The sequence below is a fragment of the Vombatus ursinus genome, unplaced genomic scaffold, assembly GCF_900497805.2.
Source record: "Vombatus ursinus unplaced genomic scaffold, bare-nosed wombat genome assembly UNPS02014811.1, whole genome shotgun sequence".
NCBI classification, from domain to species: Eukaryota; Metazoa; Chordata; class Mammalia; order Diprotodontia; family Vombatidae; genus Vombatus; species Vombatus ursinus.
The window spans coordinates 17,831,332-17,859,153 of NW_020954589.1; the positions used below are offsets into that span (position 1 = coordinate 17,831,332).

At 40.3% G+C, this 27,822-nt stretch overlaps 1 protein-coding gene across 2 annotated transcripts in view; it reads right to left on the reverse strand.

Annotated features, from left to right (window-relative positions):
• Positions 1-3,558, reverse strand: part of LOC114053500 (molybdenum cofactor biosynthesis protein 1-like) — a 40,906-nt gene extending 37,348 nt beyond the window's left edge. The window contains exon 1 of one of the 2 annotated variants that reach the window (XM_027876608.1): positions 3,377-3,557. In XM_027876608.1, the coding sequence (XP_027732409.1) occupies positions 3,377-3,499 (123 nt within the window). In that variant the 5' untranslated portion in view covers positions 3,500-3,557. Of the gene's footprint in view, positions 1-3,376 lie in introns of both variants that reach the window. The other variant, XM_027876609.1, reaches the window with a different exon arrangement.
• Between the last annotated feature and the right edge of the window lie 24,264 nt (positions 3,559-27,822).

Sequence of the window (27,822 nt, forward strand, 5' to 3'; positions counted from 1 at the left end):
AGAGAGAGAGAGAGAGAGAGAGAGAGAGAGAGAGAGAGAGCAAGCCTGAGTCAGACAGAGACAGAGAGTCAGGGTCAAACAGAGAGACAAAGACAGATAAAGAGAGAGACAGAGACAGAGACTGACAGAGAGAGAGGGAGAGAGAGAGATGTACATATACACACAAGACAGCAAACATTCCTTCCCTACCCCAAAGAAAAATAACAAAAACCAAGCCCATATGCTAAAATGTCACTTTGAATCCCTTGGTGTTTTACCTTTTTCATCCCCCCATAATCCCACTATAGTAGCTCCCATCCTAACCTAAACCCATGTGCTCATACACTGAGTTACATATACGTGCATAAATACTTCATTCTGGCATTTTTCACACTTTCCTAAAATTCTCTCCGGCTGCAAAGCCAGCAGGCCCAGACCAGGGAGTGTGAGGTCCAAAAGGCAGTGACCCTAGTCACAAAGGCAGTGTAGACCTTGAGCTTGCTCCCCCAGGGCACAAGAACCAAAAAGAGCAGAGGAGCTGAAATAAAGGACCAGGGGCCTAGCGCACCAGATCCTAGATCACCAATGAGGATCTTAGGCTCCCATGAAGCCATGTACCCACAGACCAACGCAGCTTATGTCAACCCTGACCCAAGAATTTATGTGTGTAAGAAGCTTCTTCACACACACAAAAAGGGGGCTTCTTCTTTTGAAGACAAACAAGCATCACTGTCTATTTTAATGTGTCTCCTAGCTACAGGTAACTCTCAAGGTAGTTTTGCAGTAGATTCTCCATACCAAACTTTTCATGACTCAACCCTGCCACTAATCAGCTGTGTGACCCTGGGTTAGCAACTTCACTCCTCTGAGCCTCAGTTTCCTCATCTACAAAGAAAGGGGGTTGGAACAGACACTCATTAGAGTCCTTTTCCAGCTATAACACGAAACACTGTATATATCCTGAATGTATATAGTTTACATTTTGTCTCTTCCATCAGAATGAGGCGGCCAGGGATCATGTTCTTACCTTTCTTTCTACCTTTAGTGCTTAGCACAGTGTCTGCACATAGTATGCACTTAATAAGTGTTTTGTTCACTAAATGACTAAACTGTAGCTGTTTTTCCCCCAGTGCTAAGGGTCCCCATCCTCTTGGTGGGGCATGCACAGGTACAGGAGACCTACTGTGACAGCCACAAAAGATGAAAAGTCTTTCCTAACCATATAGTGACATATCCCTCCTCTGAAACTCCACTGCATATGTACATATACATACAAAGATAATTAGCAACTCTAAATAGTACATATATAAGTGCATGAATATAAGTGCATAGATATAATATATATAACATATAAGTACATAGGAAGCAGAACAATGTGTAGGAAAAGTTCTGAATCTAAGTCAGAGAATCTGGGTTCAAATCCTATCCCTCGTACTTATTTCCTGTGTGACCTCAGGCAAGTTGATTAACTTCTCTGGGCCAGTTTCCACAAAAATAAAATGAGGGGGTTGGGCTACATGATCTCTGGAATATCCCTTCCATCCCTAAATCTATGATCTGATTGTCTTGCTGGGACTTAGTTTCCTTATCTGAAAAATGAAGAAGCTGGAATAGAGGATCTCCAAGGTCCCTTCTAACTCAAATCTCTGTTATTATACACATTGAGGGCAGAGACTGTATCTTGTTCATCATGTGCCCCCCACTACAGCGGTTACCCATAGGTTACTCAATAATGTCTCTTAAGATAGGCAACAAAGATTTACCCAATTTTCTGTTGACAGAAGCTCGTATTATTAAACAATATGAGAAATAGAGGTTGTCGTTGTTCAGTCTTTTCAGTTGTGTCTAATTTTTTGTGACCCCTTTTGGGGCTTCGTTGGCAAAGATACTGAAGTGGTTTGCCATTTCCTTCTCCAGCTCATTTGACAGATGAGGAAACTAAGGCAAACAGGGTTAAGTGATCTGCCCAGGGTCACACAGTTAGTAAGCATCTGAGGGCAGATTTGAACTCAGGAAAAACGAGTTCTTGACTTCAGGATTGGCACTGTATCCACTGCACCACCTAACACCCTAATAAAAGAAAGAGAATATTAATTAAGAAAAAATAGAAGAGGCTCAGGGCCTTTAGGGACCTGAAAATTCCAGTGTGATGATAGAAGTCCATGCCTTTAGAAGCTCCCTGTCTAACAGGAGGGGCAGTACCTGGCCTGGGGTAATTCATAATCTGATGAGAAAGAAGGCCTGTCTAGGGAACTCATGAGGTTTCCATCTTCCTCTGCCACCTGAGGTCTGAGTCTAGTAACAATGTTTACAAACTTCTTAGCACAAGTCCCTGAGTTGATGCCCAGTTAGTCCAGGTCTGAGCTAAGATAGGACCCCTATCTCTCCCCCTACACACACCCACACACCCACACCCACACCCACCCACACACCCACACCCACACATGCGCGCATACAGGAACATTTTTGGTCTTTTCCCAGAAGAAAATGAGAGAGGGGCCCATGGACACATTGCCCCAGGGTCTGCTCAGCCTTCTAGTCATGTAAATCCAGTTAGTTCTGGGTAGTTTGGGCCCTGACCCCAAAAGAGGGGTTCCCACCCAAGGGAAGACGGCCTCTCTATGACAAACTGCTCCCGAACAGGAAGGGGTTCTCACCAGAGTAATGTGGGCTTCTCTCTGACAGGCTCTATTCCTTCATCACCTATCTGATAAACTTTTTCTGTAAACTTAAAAACAAATCCTAATGACAAAGAATATTACCTAACACCATCCACAGCTCTTTGTCTAATCAGAAGAGTACTTGGCAAGGGGGAACTCAAGCCATTATCGGGATAATGGGCTCTTTAACCAGAGCAGCCCAGACCCTTTTCTCCCCCAAGGGAGAAGGGCCTGGACACAGAAGATACTATTTGTGACAATGTGCTGGACTCATGCCTCAGTGAAACATGGTGTCATAGTCCAACACCCTGCCCCATTCACAAAGTCTCTACAGCCTCAGTCAAGCAGAGCTCCCGAGAAATAAGCAACATCCCCATACCCCTTTCCACAAGTATAAAAGGCTGAACAGGAATTGGACAGGTCAGGGAAAGAGGGCAGGTGGGTTTGGACCACAGGCACTCCGACTTCCCTTTTAGCAAAAGTCATTGCTCCTGCAGTCCTCGGGTCTGCAGAGCCTCTGGGGAGCCCCTTCCTTACCTCCCTTCACCCCAACCCAGTCCACTGCGTGCATCCAATTCCCACCGACTCTTCCCCATCTCCTAAGCGTTTCAGGGTGCCTGCAGAAGAGCACAAGAGGGCAGATGCTAGTGGGGCCGGGCGTGGGGGTGCATATCTCCGGAGGGCCCGGGCTACCACCTCCCCGAGGGGAGTTTGGATGCCCAGAGGGGCTCGCTCACCTGGGCTTCTTGCAGAGCCGGCTCCCCACTCCGTGGCAGCGTGGCGGGGGCCCCTGAACTGCAGCCCCGACCGGCAGCCCGCAGAAGCCCCCTTAGCGTCCGGGACACTGACCATGCAGCCATGGGGCCAGAAAGCAGCCAGTCTACGCCCCGACCAAGGCTTCCGACAGCTGTGATCAAGGCTAGCTCAGATCCTATTTACCCCCAGTAGCGATCCGAATCCGGAGGGGCGGGGGCAAGGCCCCTGCACCCAATCAGTAGTCGGCGTCGGTGCCTCGATGCCTTCTGGGACTTGTAGTTCCAGGCTCTTTCGAGCTAGGGCAGGACACTTTTCAGTCCTGTTGGCGTGACCCGGAATTGAGGTAACTAGCCTTTGGTGCGGATTCTAATTCCGCTGCCTGGTTTCCATCAAGGCCTGGATGAATAGGTTCCTGCCCAGGAATGTGCTTTGGGCTCCTTTAGGGGGTCTTGTCCAGCCTCTCCAGAGACTGACAACGTGGGTACTCTCTACACCCACGCAGAGTGAAACAGATCCACGCTTAAATAGAAAGGGAAATTTAAACTAATCCCTTCTCATAATTACTCATGTAAGAATTTAAGCTCCCCGAGGGCAAGGACTGTTTCTTTTTGCTTTTACGTGTATCCTCAACACTTAGCACATTACGTGGCACCCCTGGCCCTGGCCAGATTTAAAACATTGGGCAAATTTCTCTGGAGAGCTTTCTGTTCTTGAGAACCAGTGCTGTTTAATAGATAGAACAACAGCCTGGAGTCAGAAGATGTTATCTAAATACTGACTTTGATGCTTACCTGTTTGACCCCAATTAAGCAAGACTTCACTTCACCTCTGGGAAACAGTTTCTTTTTCTGCGTGAGGTGGTGGTGGTAGTGAGCTAGATGATCTCTATCAATCAATCAGTATACATTTATTAAGCACCTACTGTGTGCCAGGCACTTTGCAAAGTGAAGAGAATACAAATAAAAGAAAAATAATCCCTGCTTTGAAGGGGTTTACAGTCTAATGGGGGGAGATAGCATGCAAACAAATATATGCAAAGCAAGCTATATAGAGGACAAATTAGAAATAATTAACGTAAGGAGGATACTATAATTAAGAGGGGCTGGGAAAGGCTTCCTGTAGAAGGTGGGATTTTAGTTGGGATTTAAAGGAAGCTAGAGAGGACAGTAGTTGGAGTGCAGGAGCAAATGCATTAGAGACATGGAGATCAGCCAGTGAAAATGGCTAGAGCCAAGAGATAGGAGTGTCTTGTTCTTGGAATATCCAAGAGGAAGCCAGTGTTAGTGGACTGAAGAGTATGTGTTGGAGAGTAAGGTGTAAGAAGACTGGAAAGGTAGGAGGGGGCTCAGTTATGAAGGGTTTTGAACAGGGGTGGGGAACCTTCAGCCTCAAGGCCACATGTGATCCTCTAAGTCCTCAAGTACGGCCCTTTGACTGAATCCAAATTTCACAAAACAAATCCCCTTAATAAGAGGATTTTTTTCTGCAAAGCTTGGACTCAGTCAAAAGGCTGCACCCCAGGACCTAGAAGGCCACATATGGCCTCAAGACTGCAGGTTCCCCACCCCTGATTTTGAACATTCCTTCCCTTCCAACTCTAAATTCAATTATTCCTTTATGGTATCTCTCCCCATCCTCCAAGTTTCCCAGAAATGACCCAGGCTGCATTGTCACATGGGAGGGGACAGTCAAACATATTTAGCCATTGATCTATTTCATTTCCCACATTCCTATTCCCAGATAGCTGTCATGGCACTATTATACAGTCTTTATTTTTTTTTTAAATGTTGCATAATATTGATTTCAGCTGAGTTGAGGCTGGGTGGAGGGGTCAAAGTCTAGAGCGTAAGGTATTCTGGGGGAAGGCAGGCCTACCCCTGGGATATCACACTTGAGAACTCTGAGTAACCATGGGAAGCTGCAGCATGAAGGCAACCTGGTCTTTTGGTTTTAAGAAAAGATTCAGCATGACTTAAGGAAGAAAGGCTGATTTGGAAGGGTATCCAAAAGGTCATCCAGTCCAACCATTTTTCCCCCAGCACCTGTGAGATCTTCAGTGACCAGAAATTCCTTCGTCAACATCAATTCAATTTACCATTTATTTAAGTGTCTTCTATATGCCAGGCTCTGTGTGTGGATACAAAGACAAGATCTGCCCTTGCATATGTTCTACAGAATACATGTAAAACAGATAAGGTAATACAAAATAGTCTATGCTGAAAGAGAATACTAACAACTTGAAAGAACAGGAAAGGCTATAGGAAAGAAGTTAAGGAAGAAAGTTAAGTTAAAGAAGGACAATAAGGAATCTTTGAGACAGAGGCTGGGTGGGAATACATTCCAGGTATGGGGTGACAGCATGTATAAAGGCACAGAGATGGGAAATAGGATACTGAGTTTGGGGAACAGCAAATAGGTCAATTTGTCTGAAATAGGGAATGTTTAGAGGGAAGTATATTTGTAAGTAAATAAATTTATAAGTAAATTTACAGGTAAATATACTTATGTAAAATAAGTTCAGAAAGGTAGGTCAGAATCAAACTATGCTAAGGAGTTTGTATTTTATCCTGAAGGCAATAAGGAGCCACTGAAGATTTTTAAGCAAGGGAATGACATGATCAGACCCTTGTGCTTTAAGGAAAATTGTGTTTGTATCTGTGTGGGAGAAGGATTCAAGGGAGGAGAGGTCAGACAGACCAAAGCAGAATAGGTGAGAGGTAATGAGGGCCTGAACAAGAATGGTTTCTATATGAGTGAGGAGAAGGGAATAGATGCAAAATATTGTGGGTATAGAATCTTCAAGACTTTACAACAAATGGTCATCCTGTTACTAATTCCTTAGCCTCTTTAAATGACAAGATCTACTCCCTCACTCCACTGTCACACATAGGGATTGGTCATACCCTAAATTGTCATCACTATTCCCAAAGTGTTCCACTTCCTTAATTAGAAACTCTGACATTTCCTATTTGACCACAATCTCCTACCACTTTGATTCACTCCTCCAAATCTATTCTTTATCTTTATTAGGACCTCCAATCATCCCCTCCTCTTGGGATTTCCTAAGGCCTTGACAACCTCTGATCTGACTTTACTTTTTTCCCTCTCCAATCACAACCCAATAGTTAGCCATTTCAACTCTGTACTGTCCTCTGCTCTTGAATGTCTTGACCCCTTGACCTTTCCCCCTCATATTTTGCCCAACCCTAGCCTTGCATTACTCTCACTTTCACTTCCTCCGATCCTGTTCATGAATCTGGAAGAAGTCATGAGTGACTATGATGATTGGCTACTTGACAAATCCATTTTATCCAACATCAAATGAGCCCTTGTTGCACCAAGGCAATTCTTTTATTCCTTCTTAATTGTTTCCCTATATGACTCCCCACAGGCAGTTAGTTGGCAAAATGGATAGACCACCCTGCCTGGAGTCAGTAAGACCTGAATTCAAATCCAGCCTCAGACACTTACTAGCTGTGTGACCCTGGGCAAGTTACTTAACCCTATTTGCCTTAGTTTCCTCATCTGTAAAATGAGCTGGAGAAGGAAATGGCAAACCACTCCAAGTAGCTTTGTCAAGAAAACCCCAAATGAGGTCATGAAGGGTTAGACATGATTGGAAAAAACTGAGCAAAAAGCATCACTCCCTAAAGAAACTATTCCAAACCTTTTCCTTCCTGAAGCCTCCTCCATCCCCATTAGCTGAGGGCCTTGCCTCTTACTTTATTGAGAAAATTGAGGCCTGGTAAGGTCCCTCTTCTCTCATTCTTGTCATTATAAAATCCCTTGACATTATTTCCCACTCTCTCCTCCTTTCCTTCAGTCCTTAAAACAGGTAGCCCTTTTCCTTGCCAAGGTCAACTCATCTATATGATCCTATCCTCTCTCTCTTTCTCTTTCTCTCTCTCTCTCTCTCCCTCTCCCCTACCCAGTTTCTCCTTATCTATTAGGTCTTTCCCTCTTTCCTTACTGCTTTAAAGCATGCCCGAGTCTCTCCGTCTCAAAAAATATTTCACTGAACCCCATCATCTTCTCAAGATACTGTCCTATACCTTTTTCCTTTTCTCAGACAAATTCCTTGTAAAATCTGTCTGCATTTGCTGCCTTCTCTCCTCTTACCCGTCAATCTTTTGTAACCTGACTTCTGACCTAAGGACTCAAATGAAATTGCTCTCTCCAAAGTTACTAATGATCCCTTAACTGTCAATCTGATGACCTTTTCTCAGTCCTTATCCTTTTTAACCCATCACCTGCATTTGACACTCAACCTTTCTGTTGTCCTGTATATTCTCTCCTCTCTGGATTTTCATGACACTGCTCTCTCCTGGTTCTCCTCCTATTTATCTGATTGCTCTTTCTGAGTTTTCTTTGCTGGCTCATATTACACCCTCTAACTGTGGGTTTTCCACAAGTCTAGGTCCTGGGTCCTGTTTATTTCTCCTTTTTCTTTCAGTCCCTTGTAGAGAAGAGATAACTTCATTAGTTCCCATGGATTTAACTATAATCTCTATTTACATAACTCTCAGATCCATTCAACCCAATCTCTTTCCTGAGCTCCAGTCCCATATCACCTATTAGTCACTTCAAACTGGATGTCCCAGAGACATCATAAACTCACCATGTACAAAACATAAATCATTATCTTTTTCTCCAAACTTTCCCCTCTTCCAAATTTTCCTATTTCTATTGAAGGCACCACTACCTTTCTATAACTACTACCTCATTTCAGGTCTTCATCACCTCCTACATATTTATCACCTTCATCACATTCCTAGATTACTGCAACAAACTCTTAATTGTCTGTCTACTTCAAATCTTCCAATAATCCAGTACATCCTATACCCTTCTGCAAACACACTTGTCCATAAGTTTCAATACAACCGTGTGGTGCCCCTCCTCAATCAACGCAGTGGCTTTTCCTACATCTATAAACTCCTCTGTTTAGTTTTTAAAGCCCTCTACAACCTTACCCAACCCTATCTCTCCAACATCATTGAAAAGTATTCCCCTTCCTTCACTTTATGACCCAGCCAAACTGACCTTCTCTCTATTTCTCACATATAAGAAACACCATCTCCTGTTTCTGTAATTTTGTGCTGGACATCTTATGTGCCTGGAATGCATTCTTTCCTCATCCCAATCTCACAGAGTCCTTCTTTTCCCTTAAGGCACAGCCCAAACACTGTCTTCTTTTTTTTTTTTCCTTTTGGTAAAATATTTAATTAATTTATTTTTAGTTTTCAACATTCACTTCCACAGGGTTTTGAGTTTTAAATTTTCTCCCCCTCCCTTTCCTCTCCCCATCCCAAGACGGTGTGCAATCTGATATAGGCTCCACTTATACATTCATATTAAACCTATTTTCCCATTAGTCATGATGTAAAGAACAATTAGAACTAATGGGAGGAACCATGAGAATGAAGCAATAAAATGAAGGAAAAGAAGAGCCAATAGTATACTTCCATCTTCATTAAGACCATAGTTCTTTTGAGTCTTTTGAAGTTGTCTTAGATCCTTGTATTGCTGGGAAGAACCAAGTCTATCAAAGCCAGTCATCACACAATGTGGCTGTTACCGTGTACAATGTTCTCCTGGTTCTGCTCACTTCACTCTGCATCAGTTCATACAAGTCTTTCCAGGTTTTTCTGAAGTCTGCCTGCTCATCATTTCTTATAGCAGAATAGTAGTTCATTATATTCATATACCCCAACTTGTTCAGCCATTCCCCAATTGATGGGTATTCCCTCAATTTCCAATTTTTTGTCACCACAAAAAGAGCTGCTATAAATATTTTTGTATACATGGGTCCTTTTCCCGTTTTTATGATATCTTTGGTATACAGCCCTAGAAGTGGTATTGGTGGGTCAAAGGGTATGCACAATTTTATAGCCCTTTGGGCATAGTTCCAAATTGCTTTCCAGAATAGCTGGATCAGTTCACAACTCCACCAACAATGCATCAGTGTTCTAATTTTCCCATATCTTCTCCAACATTTATCATTGTCCTGTTTTGTCATCTTAGCCAGTCTGATAGGTGTGATGTGGTACCTTAAAGTCATTTTGATTTGCATTTCTCTAATCAATAGCTTAACACCATCTTCTGCATGAAGTCTTTTCGGATCCCCAGCCAACTACTAGCTTTCTTTATCCCATACTACCTTGTACTTAACTACTTTGCATTTATTTTTATGTAGTCCCTTTGTATTTATTCATGTATTGACATATGTCTTATTGTTGTCATTGTTGTACTTATTGTGTCTCTTATTAGAGTGTAAGCTTCTTGAAGGTAGAGATTATTTCATTATCTATACTTCTATCCCCAGTGCCTAGCACAGTGCCTGATATAGAGTAGGTACTTAATAAATGCTTGTTAATTGGTTAATACTTAAGACCCTCAAAGAAGGGAAACTTACCTTCCCTGAAGGTAGCTGATTCCACTTTTGGTCATACCTAGTTGTTAAACACATTTTTTTCCTCCTTACATCAAAGCTAAATCTGTCTCCTAGCAAATTCTTCCCAATGTTCTGCGTTCTGCCGTCTGGGACTGATCAAAGCAAGTATAATACTTCTTCTACCTAATAACTCCTCAAATATTGACATGACAATTATCATGACTGCTGGAAATCTTCTCTTCTTCAGGGCACCCATTCCCAGTTCCCTCCACTGAAGCTTGTATAACATGTTCCTTAGTTCTCTCCTAGCCAAGTTTGTCAATGCCTTTCCTAAAATGTGATATCCAGAACTCATTACAGTACTTCAGATGTCAGCCACTCAGTCAAATGGTATTTATTAAGTGCACTGGGAATACAAATAGAAAGAAAAGACAGTCTGCCCTCAAGGAGCTTATGTTCCCATGGGGAAGACAACACATAAAAGAAAACTGAAAAGAAGGACAGGCAGGGATAGAGAGGAGGAGACAAAGGTACCCAGTGCCAGGGCATGGTAGAAGTCCAGATTGCAGCCTGGAGAGGATTAAGACATATCTGACCCAGTCACCCTCCTTAAAATGGAGATTCTGAGAGGAGCCTTCCAATCAGAGGGAGAGGCCAGCAATGGCAGAGAATACATCCAGTGTCAGAATTCTAGGACTGGAATTAGCTTCAGAATGAAGAGCTGGGGCATGGTAGAGGAAGTCAGGAGTGCAGAATCTGGAGATGTGGCTTAATCAGGGCTGAATATAGTGGAACTATTAATTCTCATATTCCAGAAACAATCCTTTCCTTAATGCAACCCAGGATAGCATTAGCTTTTTAGCAATTTTTATTTTATTTTTTCAAGAGGCAGTATGATATAGTGTATTGGATAGAATGTTGGTCTGGAAAGAGTTATGTTACTAACATCAAATATTAGTTTTTAGATCCAGTCGTTCAACTGGTTTTTTAAACTGCCCCTAAAAACCCTGAGCGCCTATTGTTCAGTTCTGTCTGGCATGAAAAACTTTGTCAAGTACTTGGCTAAAATCTAGGTACACTTTCTATTGTTGCTGTGTGCCCTATGTTCTCAAAGAGGACCATGACATCAGGAAGATGAGGCCATGACTTGCAAGTGAATTGGATTTAAGTGAGGGAGGGCCGTGCAAGGTCACCAGCCTCACTTTCTTCTCCCGAGTCATCTAGGTCCAGTGAGAAGATATAGATCAGGATGACTGGAGATGGTCATGAATGCAGTGGAAGACAGCCTTTTAATTTAAGCTAAGGTCTTTCTGAGTTCTCACTCTGACTGAGACAATGCCCATTCAGTGATTAAGGATAGGTAAGAAATTCTGTTAGTAACATAACTCTTTCAAAAAAAGGAAATACGGTTAGTATGACCTGACCTATTTTGGATGAAACTTTTGTAATCATTACTTCTTCTTTTAAATGCTTATAACCCATCTCCTTATTAATGTGTTCTAGAGTTTTTCCTAGAAAAGAAGTTAAACACACTGATCTATAATTTGCATATTTTTCTTTTTCCCTTTATTTACTACTTAGTTCATTGACTTAAGCTGAGTAATAAATAAAACTAGTCAAAGTTAGATAGAAGGCAGTAATTCATTCCTAAGCATTCTATTTCTTAAAACCTTGATTCAAATGCTAATTTCTCATTTGGCTAATATATTAACAGGGTAATGTAGGCTCATACAGATAGATTAAGAGGCAGTCATGACAAAAGTACTAGATTTGTATGTGGGTTCCAATCCTCTTTCTTCTATTTGTTACCTATGTCACTTTAGTGACCTCAATGGGCCTCAGTTTCCTCATCTGTAAAATGAGGAGTATGGGCTAGATTTTCTTTATGGTCCTTTCTGGCTCTAAATCCTGTGTCTACCTCTGTCTTATGAATAGAGAACTGATGTCTTTGAACTTTGGCTGTAAACACACAATACAGACAGTTATGCTATGAAAATAGAACTTTATTAGAACATCAGCATACATCTTGATTAAACACTGACTCCCATTCAGATAGCTTCCACAAAGTTATGTGATAGTACCTGTTATAGGTATAATGTCCTGAAGAAAGTAAACAGTCTTTAGAGGGGTTGGAATGGGGATGGTGGGGGAGGGTGAAGACCCTGGCCAAACATTGAACTTCTCTTATCTTTAAATTCCATGTCTATACAATGGGGCTAATAATAGCACCTACTTCCCAGGGTTGTTGTGAGGATTAAATGAGATAACATATGTGAAATGCTAGCTATTATTAAACTACAACAAGATTCAGGGCCCCTCTTCTCAGAGAGAACAAATGTTCTGGGGCTCATCCTCCTAACATCCACGTGCACTGGAAGGCTAGGTCCCCAAAGGGTGGCTATGACATCCCTTTAAGGCTCTGGGGTTAACCCTGATGGGCTGGAGTGGTAGGGGTGTGGAGTGTATTTTTAATGCTAAAGCTCATAAGTCTCCACCGGGGTTGGGGGGGAATCTCCCATTGATTATCCATCGATACTTTTAGGCAGCCAGAGTTTCTTGTGAGTGAGATACAGGCAAGGTAATTATGTAAGATCATAGATTTAGATCTGGAGATTCAAGCATTGCCTGTCCCCCCAACTCCCCTATTTTCCCTTCCATTAAAAACAAAACAAAACAAAAAACAACAGCCTCTTCCCTAAAGACCTCTGTTATGTGAAATGATTTTCCTTATTCTTCCTTCCCTTTCCCCTTCTCTCAGTACATCCTATTTATCAACTTTCTATTTTTCTTTTGAGATCATCCCAACATAATAGATTCGCATCAATGCCCTCTGTCTAAATAGATTCCTTCTAACTGCTCTAATGATGATGTTCTTTGGGGTTACATTGGGGGTTACAATCCCCATTTGGGATTGTAAACAGTTTGACCTCATTACGTTCCTTCTAATTTCTCATTCATGTTTACCTTTTTATAACTCCCTTAAGTCTTGTGTTTGAATGTCAAATTATTCTATTCAGCTCTGGTCTTTTTATCAGGAATGCCAGAAAGCCCTCTATTTCATTAAATATCTATTCCCTCCCCCCATATGATTATACTCAGTTTTCTTGGGGAGGTTACTCTTGGTTGTAATCCTAGCTCCTTTGCTTTCTGGAGTATCATATACTAAGCCTTCTGATCCTTTATTGTGGTAGCTGCTAAATCATGTGTGATCCTGACTGTGGCTCTATGGTATTTGAATGGTTCTTTCTGGCTGCTTGCTATATTTTCTCCCTGATTTGGTAGCTCTGGAATTTGGCTATAATATTCCTGGAGGTTTTCATTTTGGAATCTCCTTGAGGAGATGATCAATGGATTCTTTCAATTTCTATTTTGCCTTCTGGTTCTAAGATATTGGGACAGTTTTCCTTGATAATTTCTTGAAAAATGATGTGTGGGTTCTTTTTTGTTTGTTTGCTTCAGGTAGTCCAATAATTCTTAAAGTATCTGTCCCTGGTCTATTTTCCAGGTAGGTTGTTTTTCAGACAGGATATTTATATTTTCTTCAGTTTTCTTATTCTTTTCACTTGGTTTTATTTTATCATAATGTCCTATGGAGTCATTAGCTTCCAAACAGCAAATTCTAATTTTTAAGGAATTATTTTCTTCACTGAGGTTTTGTACCTCTTTTACTTTTCACTAATTATGTTTTTTAAGAACTTATTTTTTTCAGTATTTTTTTGTGCCTCTTTTACCAATTCTCTTTTCATAACTTTCTTGCATTTTCTTGCTCTCTTTTCTTTCCCTAATTATTCTTCTACTGCTCTTATTTGATTTTTAAAGTAAATTTTTTTTTTTTGGTGAGACAATTGGGGTTAAGTGACTTGCCCAGGCTCACACAGCTACTAAATGTCAAGTGTCTGAGGTTGGATTTGAACTCAGGTCCTCCTGACTCCAAGGTCAGAGCTCTATCCACTGCACCATTTAGCTGCCCCTTAAAGTAATTTTTTTTAAAGTGTTTTTTTTTAGCTCTTCTAGAAATTCTTATTGGGCTTCTGTTCAATCTTCATTTTTCTTTGAGGCTTTGCTTGTAGATGTTTTCACATCATTGTTTTCTGAATTTGTATCTTGCGCTTCCTTGTCACCACAATATTTTTTATGACCAGGTTCTTTGTTGTTGTTTGTTCATTTTTTCCAACTTGTTTCTTGATGTTGAACTTTATGTTACAGTTGAGTTCTGTTCATCGCTAGAAGGCGGGCACTGCCCCAAGCTTCTGGCTTTCTCGCTCTGAAGTTTTCACAGTTAGTTCTAGGGACCTGTAAATTTTGGGCGCTTCCAAGATGGTATGATCTGGGAAGAGGTGTGGTCACTGTTCTGCTGATCTGTGATCAGATTCTTACCCAGTTAGGGCCCCTGCTTTCTTACAACCACAACTCCTCTCCTCCTTAGAACTGTGACTAGGAACTATGGCCTCTGTCCCCATTGTAAATGGCAAGTACTCCTCTCCATCCTGGAACTGAGACTCAGAACTGGGTAATGGGCAATGCAGTTCAAAAAGTGCTCTCTCCTGCTGCCAGTGCTAGCCCAGGGATTCCCTGCAATCTCTTTCTGAACAGGCATTCAATGCCTCATCATCTCTGGGGGTGGTGGGGGCTGGGGGTGGCGGTGAGGGTTCTTGGTACACTACTGTCCTCTTGCCTCCAAGGCCCCCAGTTGTTGTCAGAACTGTACTTTACTCTCAGTCAGCCTCTACCCCAGTGCCACAGACTTCTCCTCTTGACCTCCTAGGTTGTCCTGAGCTGAAAAAATGTCTCGCTCTGACCTTTTGTTGGCTTAAAAAAAATTAAAAGCAGCATTTAGGTAATGTCATTTTAGAATTCGATTTGATGATTCTTTTCAATGTGTTCAGAGGGTAATGTTGAGAGAGTTCAGCTTGAATCCTCCTTTTGCTCTGACATCTTGGCGCCTAGATTTACATCTGGAAAGGATTTTAGGAATCAAGCCCAACCCATCCTTATGTTACAGATGAGGGAATAGAAGCTTCAAGAGATTAAGTGACCTGCCATAGTAATATAGCTATTAAGTCTTAGACAAGATTTGACTTGGGTTTTCCCAGACATCCAGTTTAACACATTATAACTAGACTACAATGTCTCTCAAATAAAATGAAACAAAACTACTTCACAGGGAAATTAAAATAATTATAAGTGAATTCATGACCTCTCCTGAGGTTGCCCAGATCAAAATCATTCACAACAATCTCGCTCCTCATTGAAGCACTAAGCCAATCCCCACCCTAACTCTCTCTGAGAGCCTTCAGCTAATCCCCTGAGACAAGCCCAGCCCCGCAAGGCCACTGGGCACAGTTTGTTCTTCTTTTGAGGTCTTAAATTTCACTTAGTAATCTGAAACAATTTACTTAAGTGTTCGAGGTGTCTTTGAAGCTGCATCTGGAGTAAGAAAAAGCATTTTTAAAATTTGAAATAAAAAAAAAATCCCAGTTTCTTGAAGTTCTCCAACACTGTCAAATTGTGGTTGCCCTACTCCTTCAGTTTCTTGAAGAAGAGTCAAAGAGTTTTAATTATTGGAATGTTATGCTTCCATTTTGTTTTTTTCTTCCTTAATTATCATCTCCTTTCAACACATGCCATGAATGTGTTGAATTGGCCTCTAGGCCTCAGTTTCCTTGCCCCTAATGTTCATGCTTTAGCACTTTTCACTTGGGGATTGTACCTTATCTTTCCCAACTTTGGACAGATTTGTTTGGTTTTGAAACAATGTCAAATTCCCTTAAAAACTGTTTTGTTTAGATAATAATAACAGCCCAAGGTCACATTGCTAGGAGGTGGCAGATTCTCTGACTACAAAATCAGCATAAAGGTAAATCTAAAACTGGGGGAGGAGTCATAGAATCTCAAAATTGAGAGAGACCTCAGAAGGCACCTAGACCAGGGGTGGGGGATTTGTGGCCTTGAGGCCACATGTGGCCCTCTAGGTCCTCAAGGGCTACCCTTTGACTGAATCCAAACTTCACAGAACAAAGGATTTGTTCTGTAAAACTGAGACTTAGTCAAAAGGCCACACCCAAGGACTTAGAAGGCCACAGTTTCCTTGCCCCTAACTTCTAGACCAATGCATCTCCTGACGTAAATTCCCTATATGACATAACATTTGAGCCTTTTTATTTGAAAGCTTTGAGTGACTCACTCCTTTCCAGAAATGGCCAGTTCAGCTTTTGGAGAGCTCTTAATTCTTCAAACATGTTTAAGTCAAGCCTGAATTTGTTTCTTTATCTTTTCTTCTCATCATTCTTGGTTCTGCACTTTGGGGCCAAGCAGAACAAATCTAATCCCCCTTCCACACAACAGCCCTTCAAATCAAATACTTGAAGACAGCTCTAATGTCTCTAAGTTATTAGTGTATTATTAATACATATTATTCCATAATATGTAGCATATATATTATATAATACACAAACATACATTATATAATATAACATGTAATCGTATAATATATACATAACACATATTCTTAATATATTAATTTTAATAATTTTTAAAGATTATTTAATTAAATAAATATTAATATATTGTTGATATTGCATAACGTAAGCTACAATAATACATAACATGATATAAAATAATATTATTAATTATAGTTATAATCGATAATATTATGAATTATATTATCATATAACATACCATTTAACAATAATAACATCTCTACCTAAGTCTTCTCCAAGTTAAGCATCCCCAGTTTCAGGACTTCAAGTCCCTTTACCTTTCTCTGTTTTCCTACTCTGTGCTTGTGGTAATGTGAAAAGAGAACCACCTCTGTATTCAGGACCTGGGTTCACTTTCTGCTTATGTAGCATGAGCTCTGGTACTCGTTCTCCTAATTCTCATTTGCACTGGCCTGTTGGATTCCCAGAGGGTAGCTAAGTCCCCACAGGACTCTGGAGTTAACACTGATGGGCTTGGGGTGGGAGTGAGGGAAGGTACATTTTTAATGCTGTAGCTCACGAGTCCCTTACTGTTATGTTTCCTCCATGATTATCCATGGATTCAATAAACCATCCAGAGGATTTTTTATAAAAAATAAATTTTTTTTAACAAAGGTGGTATGTTAGGTAAGAATAGTTGATACAAAATATCCCTCCCCACTCCAAACACGGGGTATAATCTCTTATAAAAATATAGAGTCCAAAGAAATTAGAGCTCAGGCTTAGAGCTCATGTGGCAACAAGTCAGAAATGTGTTGGGGAATGTTTAACTACCAACTCTCTAGAGGGAAAATATACTCATTACAGGCTTGTATGTGTAATCAGCATTATTAACATTTCCTCTATCACTCTCTTAAGTCTAGACAATCAACAAAACAATAAACCAAGATCTGCTTTGTAGCTTTTGACATTTCCAAGGTGTAAATGCTCTCACAGGAAATTAATGAGCAGGTTTTAGCTGGCTCCGTCTAGTACATTCCTAGGATGTAGTAACTAGGAGCTATTGCTCCTGGAAGTCCTTGTTTTCCCTTTGGGGATACTTTATGAAATTCTCCTTAGGTATGGTATAGCCTTCAGTTGGGCTACTTGAAGCTGACTTTCCTCAATGCATATAGTTTGTCTTCAACTTTAATATAGACACTGCCACCAGCCACTGCTGTCCCTGGGATACTACTAAGGCAGGGATGACAAGTCCAAATCATTTGTTCACAATCAATCAACCAATAAACATTTATTAAGTGCCTATTATGTGCCAAGCATTGAGCTTCTAAGTACTGGAGGTACAAAAAGAGGCAAAAAAATGTTCCCTACCATCAAGGAACTTGCAATCTAATGGAAGAGACAGCCTGCAAACAAATGTATACAAGCAAGGTATATGCAAGATAAATAGGAAATAATTAACAGAAGGAAGGCATTAAGATTAAGAGGGTTTGGGGGAGAATTCTGGTAGAGAATGAGATTTTAACTGAGACCTCAAGTAAGCCAGGGACGTCACTAGAGTGGAGAAGGGAGAGCATTTGAGGCATGAGGGGTAAGTATAGACATACAGTCATGAGACCAATGTCACGGGGTTAAAGAGTACCTGTCAGGGAGTAAGGTGAAAGAAGACTGGAAAGGTAGGAGGGAGCTAGGTTATGAAGGGCTTTGAATGCCAAACACAACATTTTGTATTTGATATTGGAGGCAATAGAGAACCATTGGAGTTTATGGAGTAGAGAGGTGATGTGGTTGGATCTGAGCTTTAGGAAAATCCCTTTAGTGGCTGAATGGAGGATGGATTGGAGTGGAGAGAGACTTGAGGTAGACAGACCCACTGCAGGCTATTATGATACTCCAGGTATGAAGTGATGAGGGCCTATACCAGAGTGGCAGAGAGAAAGGGGAAAATCTAAGACATGTTGTAAACATGAGTTAGAAGGAAGAGAATGTTCTCCTCTCCTCTTCCCACAAGTGATTCCTTCCCAAGGCATGGCCATAATGGCTCTTTCCTGGCTCACCATGGAGTAATTCTACTTATCAAACTGGCTTGCTCCTTTATAGATGACTCACAGGGTGTGTAACTAGACATACATTAGTTTAGTATCTGACTCAGTAGATAAAGGTATCTGGGCTAGATTGCCTCTGAGGACATTTTCAGGTCTACATTTGAGATCCTATGGTCTGTGTAATTTTTTATCTTTTCCAGTTTCTCAATTGTTCTTCCTAAACTGTAGACCCTGGAACTGAATACGGTTTTGCAGATATTTTCTGACCCGAGCAGAGGACAGATCATTTCCTTAATCCTAGACACTATCTTCCCAAACAAAAATTTTTTTTTTGATAAAGGAAAGTAGCTTTTTTTGTTATTGCTAAGAAACTTTTATAATAAGAAATCGTAAATACCACCAAGGAAATATCCTTTATGGGAAATATAAATGAAAGACATTTAAAAAAATTATATGGGACACAAAATACCTTCTTTTTCAGACCACCTTGTGGAGAAGGTGACAGAAGATCATAGAATTTAGAGCCAGAGGGGACCATAGATATCATTTAGTCCAATCGTCTTACTTTACAAATAAAGAAACAGAATCCAAGAGATAAAAACTTCCCCAAGACACAAAGTAGTAAGCTTCAATGTTGGAATTCAAACACAGGCCCCATGTTTAAAAATCTTACATTCTTTTCATTACACCTTAGTGCTGGAATCATTATCCCTGTTTTACAGGTAAGAAATGAAATTAATTAAATGTGGGATTGCACAGCAAGTAAACATTGAAACCAGAACGGAAAGTGAGGCCTTTTGATCCCTTCTCTCAAGTCCTTCCCTCTACATATGCAGCACATGTTGCTGTTCAGTTGTTTTCAGTCGTGTCCTACCTTTTGTGACCCCACTTGGGGTTTTCTTGGCAAAGATACTAGAGTGGTTTGCCATTTCCTTCTCCAGCTCATTTTACAAAGCAGGAAAGTGAGGCAGACAGGGTTAAGTGACTTACCCAGAGTCACATAGTTAATACATATTTGAGGTCAGATTTGAACTCAGGTATTTTTAACTCCAGGGCCTGGTGCTTTTTTCTACTGTACCACTTTGTTGTCCATATACAGCATTTAATAAGTGCTTAATAAATGCTTATTGACTTGACTATCCTTGAGCTAAGTTATATAAATCAAAAAGCAACCTATTTTGATAGTTTTTTTTAAAAGATGCTTTTATGTTTTCTTTCAAATTCAAGAGTAACTTAAAAATATTTCATTGGTACATTTCCATGTGCCTTTAAAATGATTTGCTATAAATAATATTGAATTATCAATACACTCAATTCTCCTTGTTTCAGAATTATTAGCATTTCCTGGGGAGGAAAGATAGCTTTTCTTTCCATCTCTCTTTTAGAATGTCCTCAAGTCAAGGGATGATACAAATAAATACCCCTTCAGAATTCTGAGGTCATTACGCATTTTGGAGTGGTTTTGTTATTTCTGATGATCTTTTTTTTTTTTTTTGGTTTGGTTTTTTTGGCTAGGCAATGGGGTTAAGTGACTTTCCCAGGGTCACGCAGCTAGTAAGTGTTATGTGTCTGAGGCTGGATTTGAACTCAGGTCCTCCTGAATCTAGGGCCGGTGCTCTATCCACTGTGCCATCTAGCTGCCCCTATTTCTGATGATCTTAAAAAAAGAAAGTAAAGGATGGGGTTCTAGAGGAGGGAGGAGTATACTAGGAAATAAAGGGGGAGGAAGGGTAAGCAAAATTATAACCTAAGCCAGCCATACTTCTCTCATATCTGGAGATGGGGTCTTAGTCACTTCATGAAGGAAAGAAACAAGTTTTAAGAGCTAGAAAAATACAGAATCAGGTACTGGAGAAGGAAGGAGGATAGCTGAGAAAGGTGGCTTGTGTAAATGTTGCTAAGAGGGCCAAATTGGGGTATAGGAGGAGACAAGGAAGTGAGAAAATAATAAAAGCATCAAGGTTCTCTAACTGCATTTGTTACCTCTCCCAGATTAATTATACACTAGGGTAATAATCCCTCCTCTTCATTAGATTGCCAAAGTGTCTTCATCCATAAAAAAGAAGATAGCACTAGTGACTTGTCCAAGGTAAGTTAGCAAATGGCAGAGGCAGGATCTGAATACAGGTTTTCTGACTCCACATTTACTCCCTTCTCTATTGTGCTGTACTGCTTCTTGCACCCAAAGTGTGTATGAAGATGCTGGGCAGCTCCCCTTAGTTCTTTTTATTTCCCCTTAATCTTTACGGCAGGGCAGCTAGGTGGCAAAATGGGGAGAGGCCTGGAGTCAGGAAGACTGAGTTCAAATCTGTCCTCAGACACTTACTAGCTGTGTGACCTTGGGCAAGTTACTTAACTTGGTTTGCCTCAGTTTCCTCATCTGTAAAATGAGCTGGAGAAGGAAATGGCAAACCACTCCAGAATTTTTGCCAAGAAAACCCAAATGGGGTCACAATGAGTTGGACAGGACTAAACAACAACAATCTTTGAGGCATCATGCTTGATAAATGGGAGACCCACTTAAAAACTGGATATGGTCATGTATCAGTTACCACAAGGGGGAAGAAAGTGAATTCTGTAGATGACAGAATGATCCCTTAAATTCTCTGCTGACAAAATTCTAGATTGGATTATTAAATGGATGGTTTGGGAACACTTATTGAATTATTCTGGGACCTTGTGGTTACTACTTTTATAAAAATAAGTCATGTCAACCTAACCTCATTTCCTTCTTTAACAGGATTCCTAGACTAGATCCAGGGAATGCTATGGACACAATAATCTGGTTTTCAGGGAAGGCTTTGACAAAAGCCTTTCAGGACATCCTTATGGATGAAATGGAGAGATGTTGGCTGAATGAGAGCCTATATCCATTTACATGGCTTTCCAACTGACTTAAAAAATGGTCTCAGAGGGGCAGCTAGGTGGCTCAGTGGATTAGAGTACTGGCCCTGGAGTTAGGAGGACCTAAGTTCAAATCTGGCCTCAGACACATGAAACTTACTAGCTGTGTGACCCTGGGAAAGTCACTTAACCTTGATTGCCTCACCAAAAAAAAAATGGTCTTAAAGAATATTGGTTAATCATCTTTTGTTTTTTTTTTAATATTTTATAGATGCTAGTGCAATATTCAAGTTATCTCTTTGTTCTCCCTCTCTTTCACTGCTTGACTGACCCACCTTTCAACCTGGAGGGAGAGCCTTCATGGAATCCTGCAGAGCTCCACTCTCAGTCTGGTTTTGCTCAACATTGTATTCACAATTTCAGTGAAGATGGATACTGATGGGATGCTTATTAAATTTGGGGATGAAACAAATTTTGGAAGGATAGCTAATATTTGAGATGACAGAATCAGGATCCTAAAATGTTTCAGGCTGGACCTTATTGTTTCTAAGATAAAATGCCAGCTCCTCAGCCTGGAATTGAAAACCCTCCACAATCTGGCTCCCATCTACCTTTGTAGGTTAATTCATGTTATTCCCCAACTCCACACACTCTACATTCCAACACAACTGTACTACTAGTAGTATCTTGAATTCAACAGTTCATTTTTGTGTGTCTGTGATGTTTTTGCACAAGATCTCCCATGTTTCTGAAGTGTGCTCCCTTCTTACTTTCGCTTTTTAAAATTTTTATTTCCATGCAGGCATCAGCTCTGGGACCACCCCTCAAACAAGGCTTTTCTTTGATTCCCTCCATTGTCAGGCTGTTCTCATTCCCCTCAAATCACTTCGCATTAACTTATCTGTGCATAAGCTATAGCCTTCTAGCTCCTTGCAAATTTTTTGAAGGTAGGGACTGTTTTGCTTTTGTCTTTGAATTTCCCCTAACACAGTGCCTTGAATATAATAGGTACTTAATAGATGTTTAATTTGGCTGCACAGAGGACCAGATTGAACAAGATGAAATACACAAACACAGATATATACACATAGACACAGACATAGACATACATATTATGAGGGATCTATGATCTTATCACTCAGGATAGACAGACCAGCTTATTGGCAAGGGCAGGAGGAATGAGGGAGAGAGAGAGACAGGATGAAGGTCAAGTGAAGGTGAAGTCAAATCACTACCATCACTACCTTGACCACCATCTCTCCTCAGACTCCAATGAAAACAATCCAAAACCTGGCCTTGGAATGGTAATGCTTCTAGCCCAGTGCCCTCAACTTTCACTCTCAGAATGAGCCTGGCCAGTGCTCCTGTGAGTGGTAAAGCCATAGCTACTGCAGATCCAGCAAAGAAACTTCTTGCTACCAAAGTCATTGGTACTGTCAAATGGCTAAAATCAGAAAGTGATATGCTTCAATCAATGGAAATGAAATTTTAAAAGAGGCATTATCATCAACTTTGCTGTTGTACCCCAAGGATGATGGGACTTCTCCATCCAATTTCCTCCTGAAACCTTCCATATAAGTTTGTCTCTTCCATTAGAATGAGACCTTATTGAGAACAAAGATTGTCTCACTTTTTTTTTATATTCCCAATGATTAGCACAGTGTTTGCCCATAGTAACTAAAGGCTTAATAAAGACTTTAATCACTCATTACCTATTTGGATACTCTTTTATTCATTGATTCATTCAACACTCATTTGTCAAGGGTCTACTATGTGTCTGGTACAGAGATAGATGCTGGAAATACAAATAAAATTAAAAAAAAGAAACATTTTCTGCCCTTAAGGAACTTACATGCCACTGAAGTTTTCAAGTATTTAAAACATAAATAAATAAATACAAGACAGGGTGAGAAGGAAGAGATCACTGACAACTTGGAGGAACAGGAAGAGTTCCGGGAGGTGGTGGCACCTGAGTTCAGGCTTGAAGAAAGTTAGGAGGAGAGGGCATTTTAACTGAGGGTACATCTAGTACAAAAATATAGAGATAAGATATGAAATGCTGTGAATGGGAACAGCAAGTTGACCAGTTTGTCTGAAGCATAGCATATGTGAAGGACAACAATGTGCAAGAAGCCTAGAAAAGAAGGTTGGCAGTGGATCATGGGGATCTTTAAATGTCAAAATGTGATCCTAGGACAAGAGGGAGTCAATGAACTTCTGATCAAGAGTTTAGGACCTTTAGGACTGTCAGTTTGGCAGATTGTGGAGGATAGACTGGAGAAAGAAGAGACTAAAGGCAGGAAAAATTATCAGGAGACTACTGCAATAGTCCAGGTAGGAATGGGTGAGAACTTGAGTTAGGACAGAGTTTGTGTGAGTGGAGAGAAGGTAAGAGAGATGACAGTGGAGAGAAGGTAAGAGAGATGAGAGATGTGGGGACACATGTGACAAGATTTGCAAGTGTTTGGATGTGAGAGGTCAGAGAGAGTGAAGCATTGAGGAAGACTTCAAAGTTGTAAACCTTGGTAATTTGAAGGTACTTTCTATAGAAACAGTAAAGTTAGGAAGAAGGAAGGATTGGGGGAGAATAATGAGTTCTGATTTGGACATCTTGACTTTGAGATGCCTATAGGACATATAACTGGAAATGTGCAATAGACAGTTGGTAATGTGGGATTGAAGGTCAAGAAAGAAATTAGGCTGGATATATAGATTTGGGAATTTTCTGCATAGAATTCACACACTGCTAAATGAAGCTAGAGAAAATCACAAACCTGTGCTGATCAGGTCCACCATAAATTTATGTCATATAATCTCAACTAGGTGGCACAGTGGATAGAGCACTCAGCCTGGAGTCATGAAGACCTGAGTTCAAATATGGCCACAGACACAGACTATGTACCCATGGGCAAGTCACTTAATCCTGTTTGCATCAGTTTCTTCATATGTAAAATAAGCTGGAGAAGGAAATAGCAAACCACTCTAGTATCTTTGCCAAGAAAACCCCAAATGGGATCATAAAGAGCTACTGAAACAACTGAAAAACAGTTGGTGCTGATCATCAATGTCTTGTTACATGAATAGGAATAGGTCAGTTAGCCAACAAGCATTTGTTAAGTACTTGAAATGTGTAAGGCATTGTACTAAACAAGGTAAAAGAAAGACAAAAACAGTCTCTGCCCTCAAGGAACTTACCTTCCAATGGGGGAGATGACATGTAAATAACTGGGTACATACCAGATATATAGGAAGGCAGTCTAAGAGGGAAAGGAATCAGCAGCTGGGGAAACATGGAAAGACTTCTTGTAGAAGGTAGGATTAGAGCTAAATCTTGGAAGAATCCAGGGAAATCAGACTTGAAAGTAGAAAGGAGTATTAGATAGTAGAAGGGAGTATGTAGTTCAATCCTCTCATTTTACAGATTGGGAAACTGAGGCTCAAAGAGGTTACAGTGACTTGCTTAAGGTGATACAGGAAGTAAATGGCAAAATAATGTATGCAAAATGTAGTACAAAGAGCTACAGAAATGTGAAGTATGATAGTTGTTATTACTAGGAGGGATTAAAAACTACTTTGGAATCTGTAAACAGAGGAAATTCGTCCCTGGCTTAAGTTACAAGTATAAGCATGTGATGGGTGCAGGTGTGCTGTGAGGGGAGCCTCAGACAGATACAGAAGCTGGGATTACCCAGGGGAAGGACAGTGCCTGTTTGTGCTTCTGGTAGGGAGGGGCAACAGGGAAACTAGGGAAGATAATCCACCAGGTATTGGAGGCTCTGGTTTCTCACTGGGTAAGCCTAGGGCAAAAGTCAAATTACAACCTTTTCAAGATACAGAAAATATTCATGGAAACCAGGGCATTAATAAGTCTGCACCAGGAAATGGGCCCCAACCCACTGTGCCCATAAAGGCACATCCTTCTAGGGTCAAAGTGCTTTAAGCTCAGAGGTACAGCCTGTTGTAAAGTGAATTAGATTTGAGGCCACTCAAGAAACTGAAAATAAAACCATTTAAAAAAAAAAAAGGCATAGCCCAAGGTTGTTACTGGAGTTTAATCTACATACTTACCTTGGGGAACTACCAGAACCCAGCATATTTCCTGTCACCTAGTTTTGACCTGTTTCTCTCCTGTGCAGATCCTTGGTATATTGGTAATCGGGAGATCTGGGGTTATTTCTGTCCCATTTCTGTTATTAACTAGCTATGTGACCTTAAATTACTTCTCCCTGTATGGGCCTCAGTTTCCTTCTTCTAGGAATAAGAGAATTGAATTAGATGATTTTTCTGATCCCTTTGAACTCTGACATTCTTTGGTTACCAAAAATCTATAGCCAGTCCTCAAATTCTTCAAATGTCTTGAATAAACTTTCATAGATCCTTCCCATTTATATGACTGCCACGTGAGAAAGGGTTAGGATCCTAAATAAGAAGAGACGTTAGAAGTCCAACCTTCCTGTTTTACAGATTGAGGAAACTATGAAACTTAGATGTCGTAAGAGCCAAAGAGTGAGAGGTAGGTATGGCCAGATGTGAGTTCTAGACTATTTTAAATAAGGTCTGTTAGAAAGAAGGTCAGAGAAAAGAGAGATTTGATTCCATGACCAAAGTGGCTCCAGTAAAGAACTAGAAAGAGAATAAGTCCCTACCAATTAGAGAAAGGCTGAACAAATTATGGCATATGAATGTAATAGGACACTATTGTGTCTTTAAAACTTAACAAAAGGGATAGTTTCAGAGAAAACTGGGATGACTTGCATAAATTGATATAAAGTGAAGTGAGCAGAACCAGGAGAACAATTTATTCAATAACAGCAGCATTGCAAAGCCAAATGTTTGAGATTTAAAAACTCTGATTAATGCAGTGACCAGCTATGATTCTAGAGGACCCATTCTAAAGGACCCAGGTAGAAACACTCCCTACCTATTAAGCAGAAATACTGAACTCAAGATGAAAACCAAGATAGACATGGCTAATACAGGAATTTGTTTCACTTGATGAAACATATTTGTTACAAAGATTTTCTTATTCTTTTCTGGGCCGGGAGGAGGGTGGAGAATTGGGAGAGGAATAGAGGAGGTATAATTGAAAGGAGTAATTGAAAAAATTAAATTTGGTTTAAAATTTTTTTAAAGGGGTCCTACATGAATGCATTGTTGGTGGAATCGTGAACTGATCCTGGAGAGCTATTTGGAACTATGCCCAAAAGGCAATCAAACCGTGCACACCCTTTGATCTAGCAATATTACTACTAGGTCTGTATGCCAAAGAGATAATAAAAAAAAAGAGAGAAGAACCTACATGTACAAAAATATTTATAGCAGTTCATTTTGTGACAGCAAAAATTAGAAATTGAGGGGATATACATCAATTGGGGAGTGGCTGAATAAGTTGTGGTATATGGATGTAATGGAATACTGTTGTGCTATAAGGAATGATGAGCAGAGCCCAGATTCTTAAAATCCAGCCAATAGCTCACTAATGTTCAGACTTTTTAAGAGTCTGCCCAATATGACGGATGTTCTAACAAACCTTGTCTTTGGCTGAAAAAAAAAAGAAATGATGAGCAGGTGGATTTCAGAAAAACCTGGAAAGACTTACATGAACTGATGCAAAGTGAAATGAGCAGAACCAGGAGAATATTGTATACAGAAACAGCAACATTGCTTGATGATCAACTATGAATGACTTAGCTTTTCTCAGCAATACCATATCATACCAAATATCCAAGATAATTCCAAAAGACTCATGATGGAAAATGCTATCCACATCCAGAGAAAGAACTGATAGAGTCTGAATGCAGATTGAAGCTTACTGTTTTCACTTTCTTTTTTTTGTGTGTGTGTGGTTGGTCTGTTTCTTCTTTCACAACATGACTAATATAGAACTATGTTTTACATGATAGGTTATGATTACATAACCTGTATCAAATTGCTTACTGTTTTAGGAAGTGGGGAGGAGAAACAAGGAAGGGGAAAAATTTTGAGCTCAACTTTTTTTTTTGAGCTCAACTTTTAAAAAAATGAATGTTAAAAAATTATCTTTATATGTAATTGGAAAAAAAAATATTATTAAAAAAGAAATGAAAAATAAAAAGAGTCCCAGCATCTCAGCGTGTTCCTGGTTTCTGGTTTCTCTCTTTCATTGTTGCTTGCCATTCCTCCTGAATGTAGGATATTTCTCTTTTCTCCTGAGCCAAATCATGTCCCAATATCTTTTCCTGTTCTTTACTCAGCTAATGTCTTATTTCCTGGTTGCCAGTGAAGCTCATACTTAACGGTAGCTCACCCTTCCCCCAAGGGCATTGAAACTAGTTTTTAACCTCTTCTTTTTAGCTACAGAACAGATGAACTTGACATTCTGTAACCTGCAATAGGTAACAATCAACCACAAACATTTATTAAGTGTCTACTGTGTACCAGGCACTGCACTAAACAATGAGAATACAAAGAAAGACAAAAGGTAGGCCCTGCTCTCAGGGAGCTCAGGATAAAATTGAGGGATCAGCAAGCAAACAACTGTGTACAAACAAGTTATACACAGAATGAATTGGAGATGATCATAGAGAAAAGGCACTAACTTTAAGCAAGATGGCAAAGTCTTTTTGTAGGAGGTGGGGTTTGAAGGAAGCCAAGGAAATCCGGGGGCAGAGAATTTCAATGGATTGAAGAGTATATGGAAGAAGGAAACAAGCATTTATTAAGCACCTACTGTATGCCCTGCACTGTGC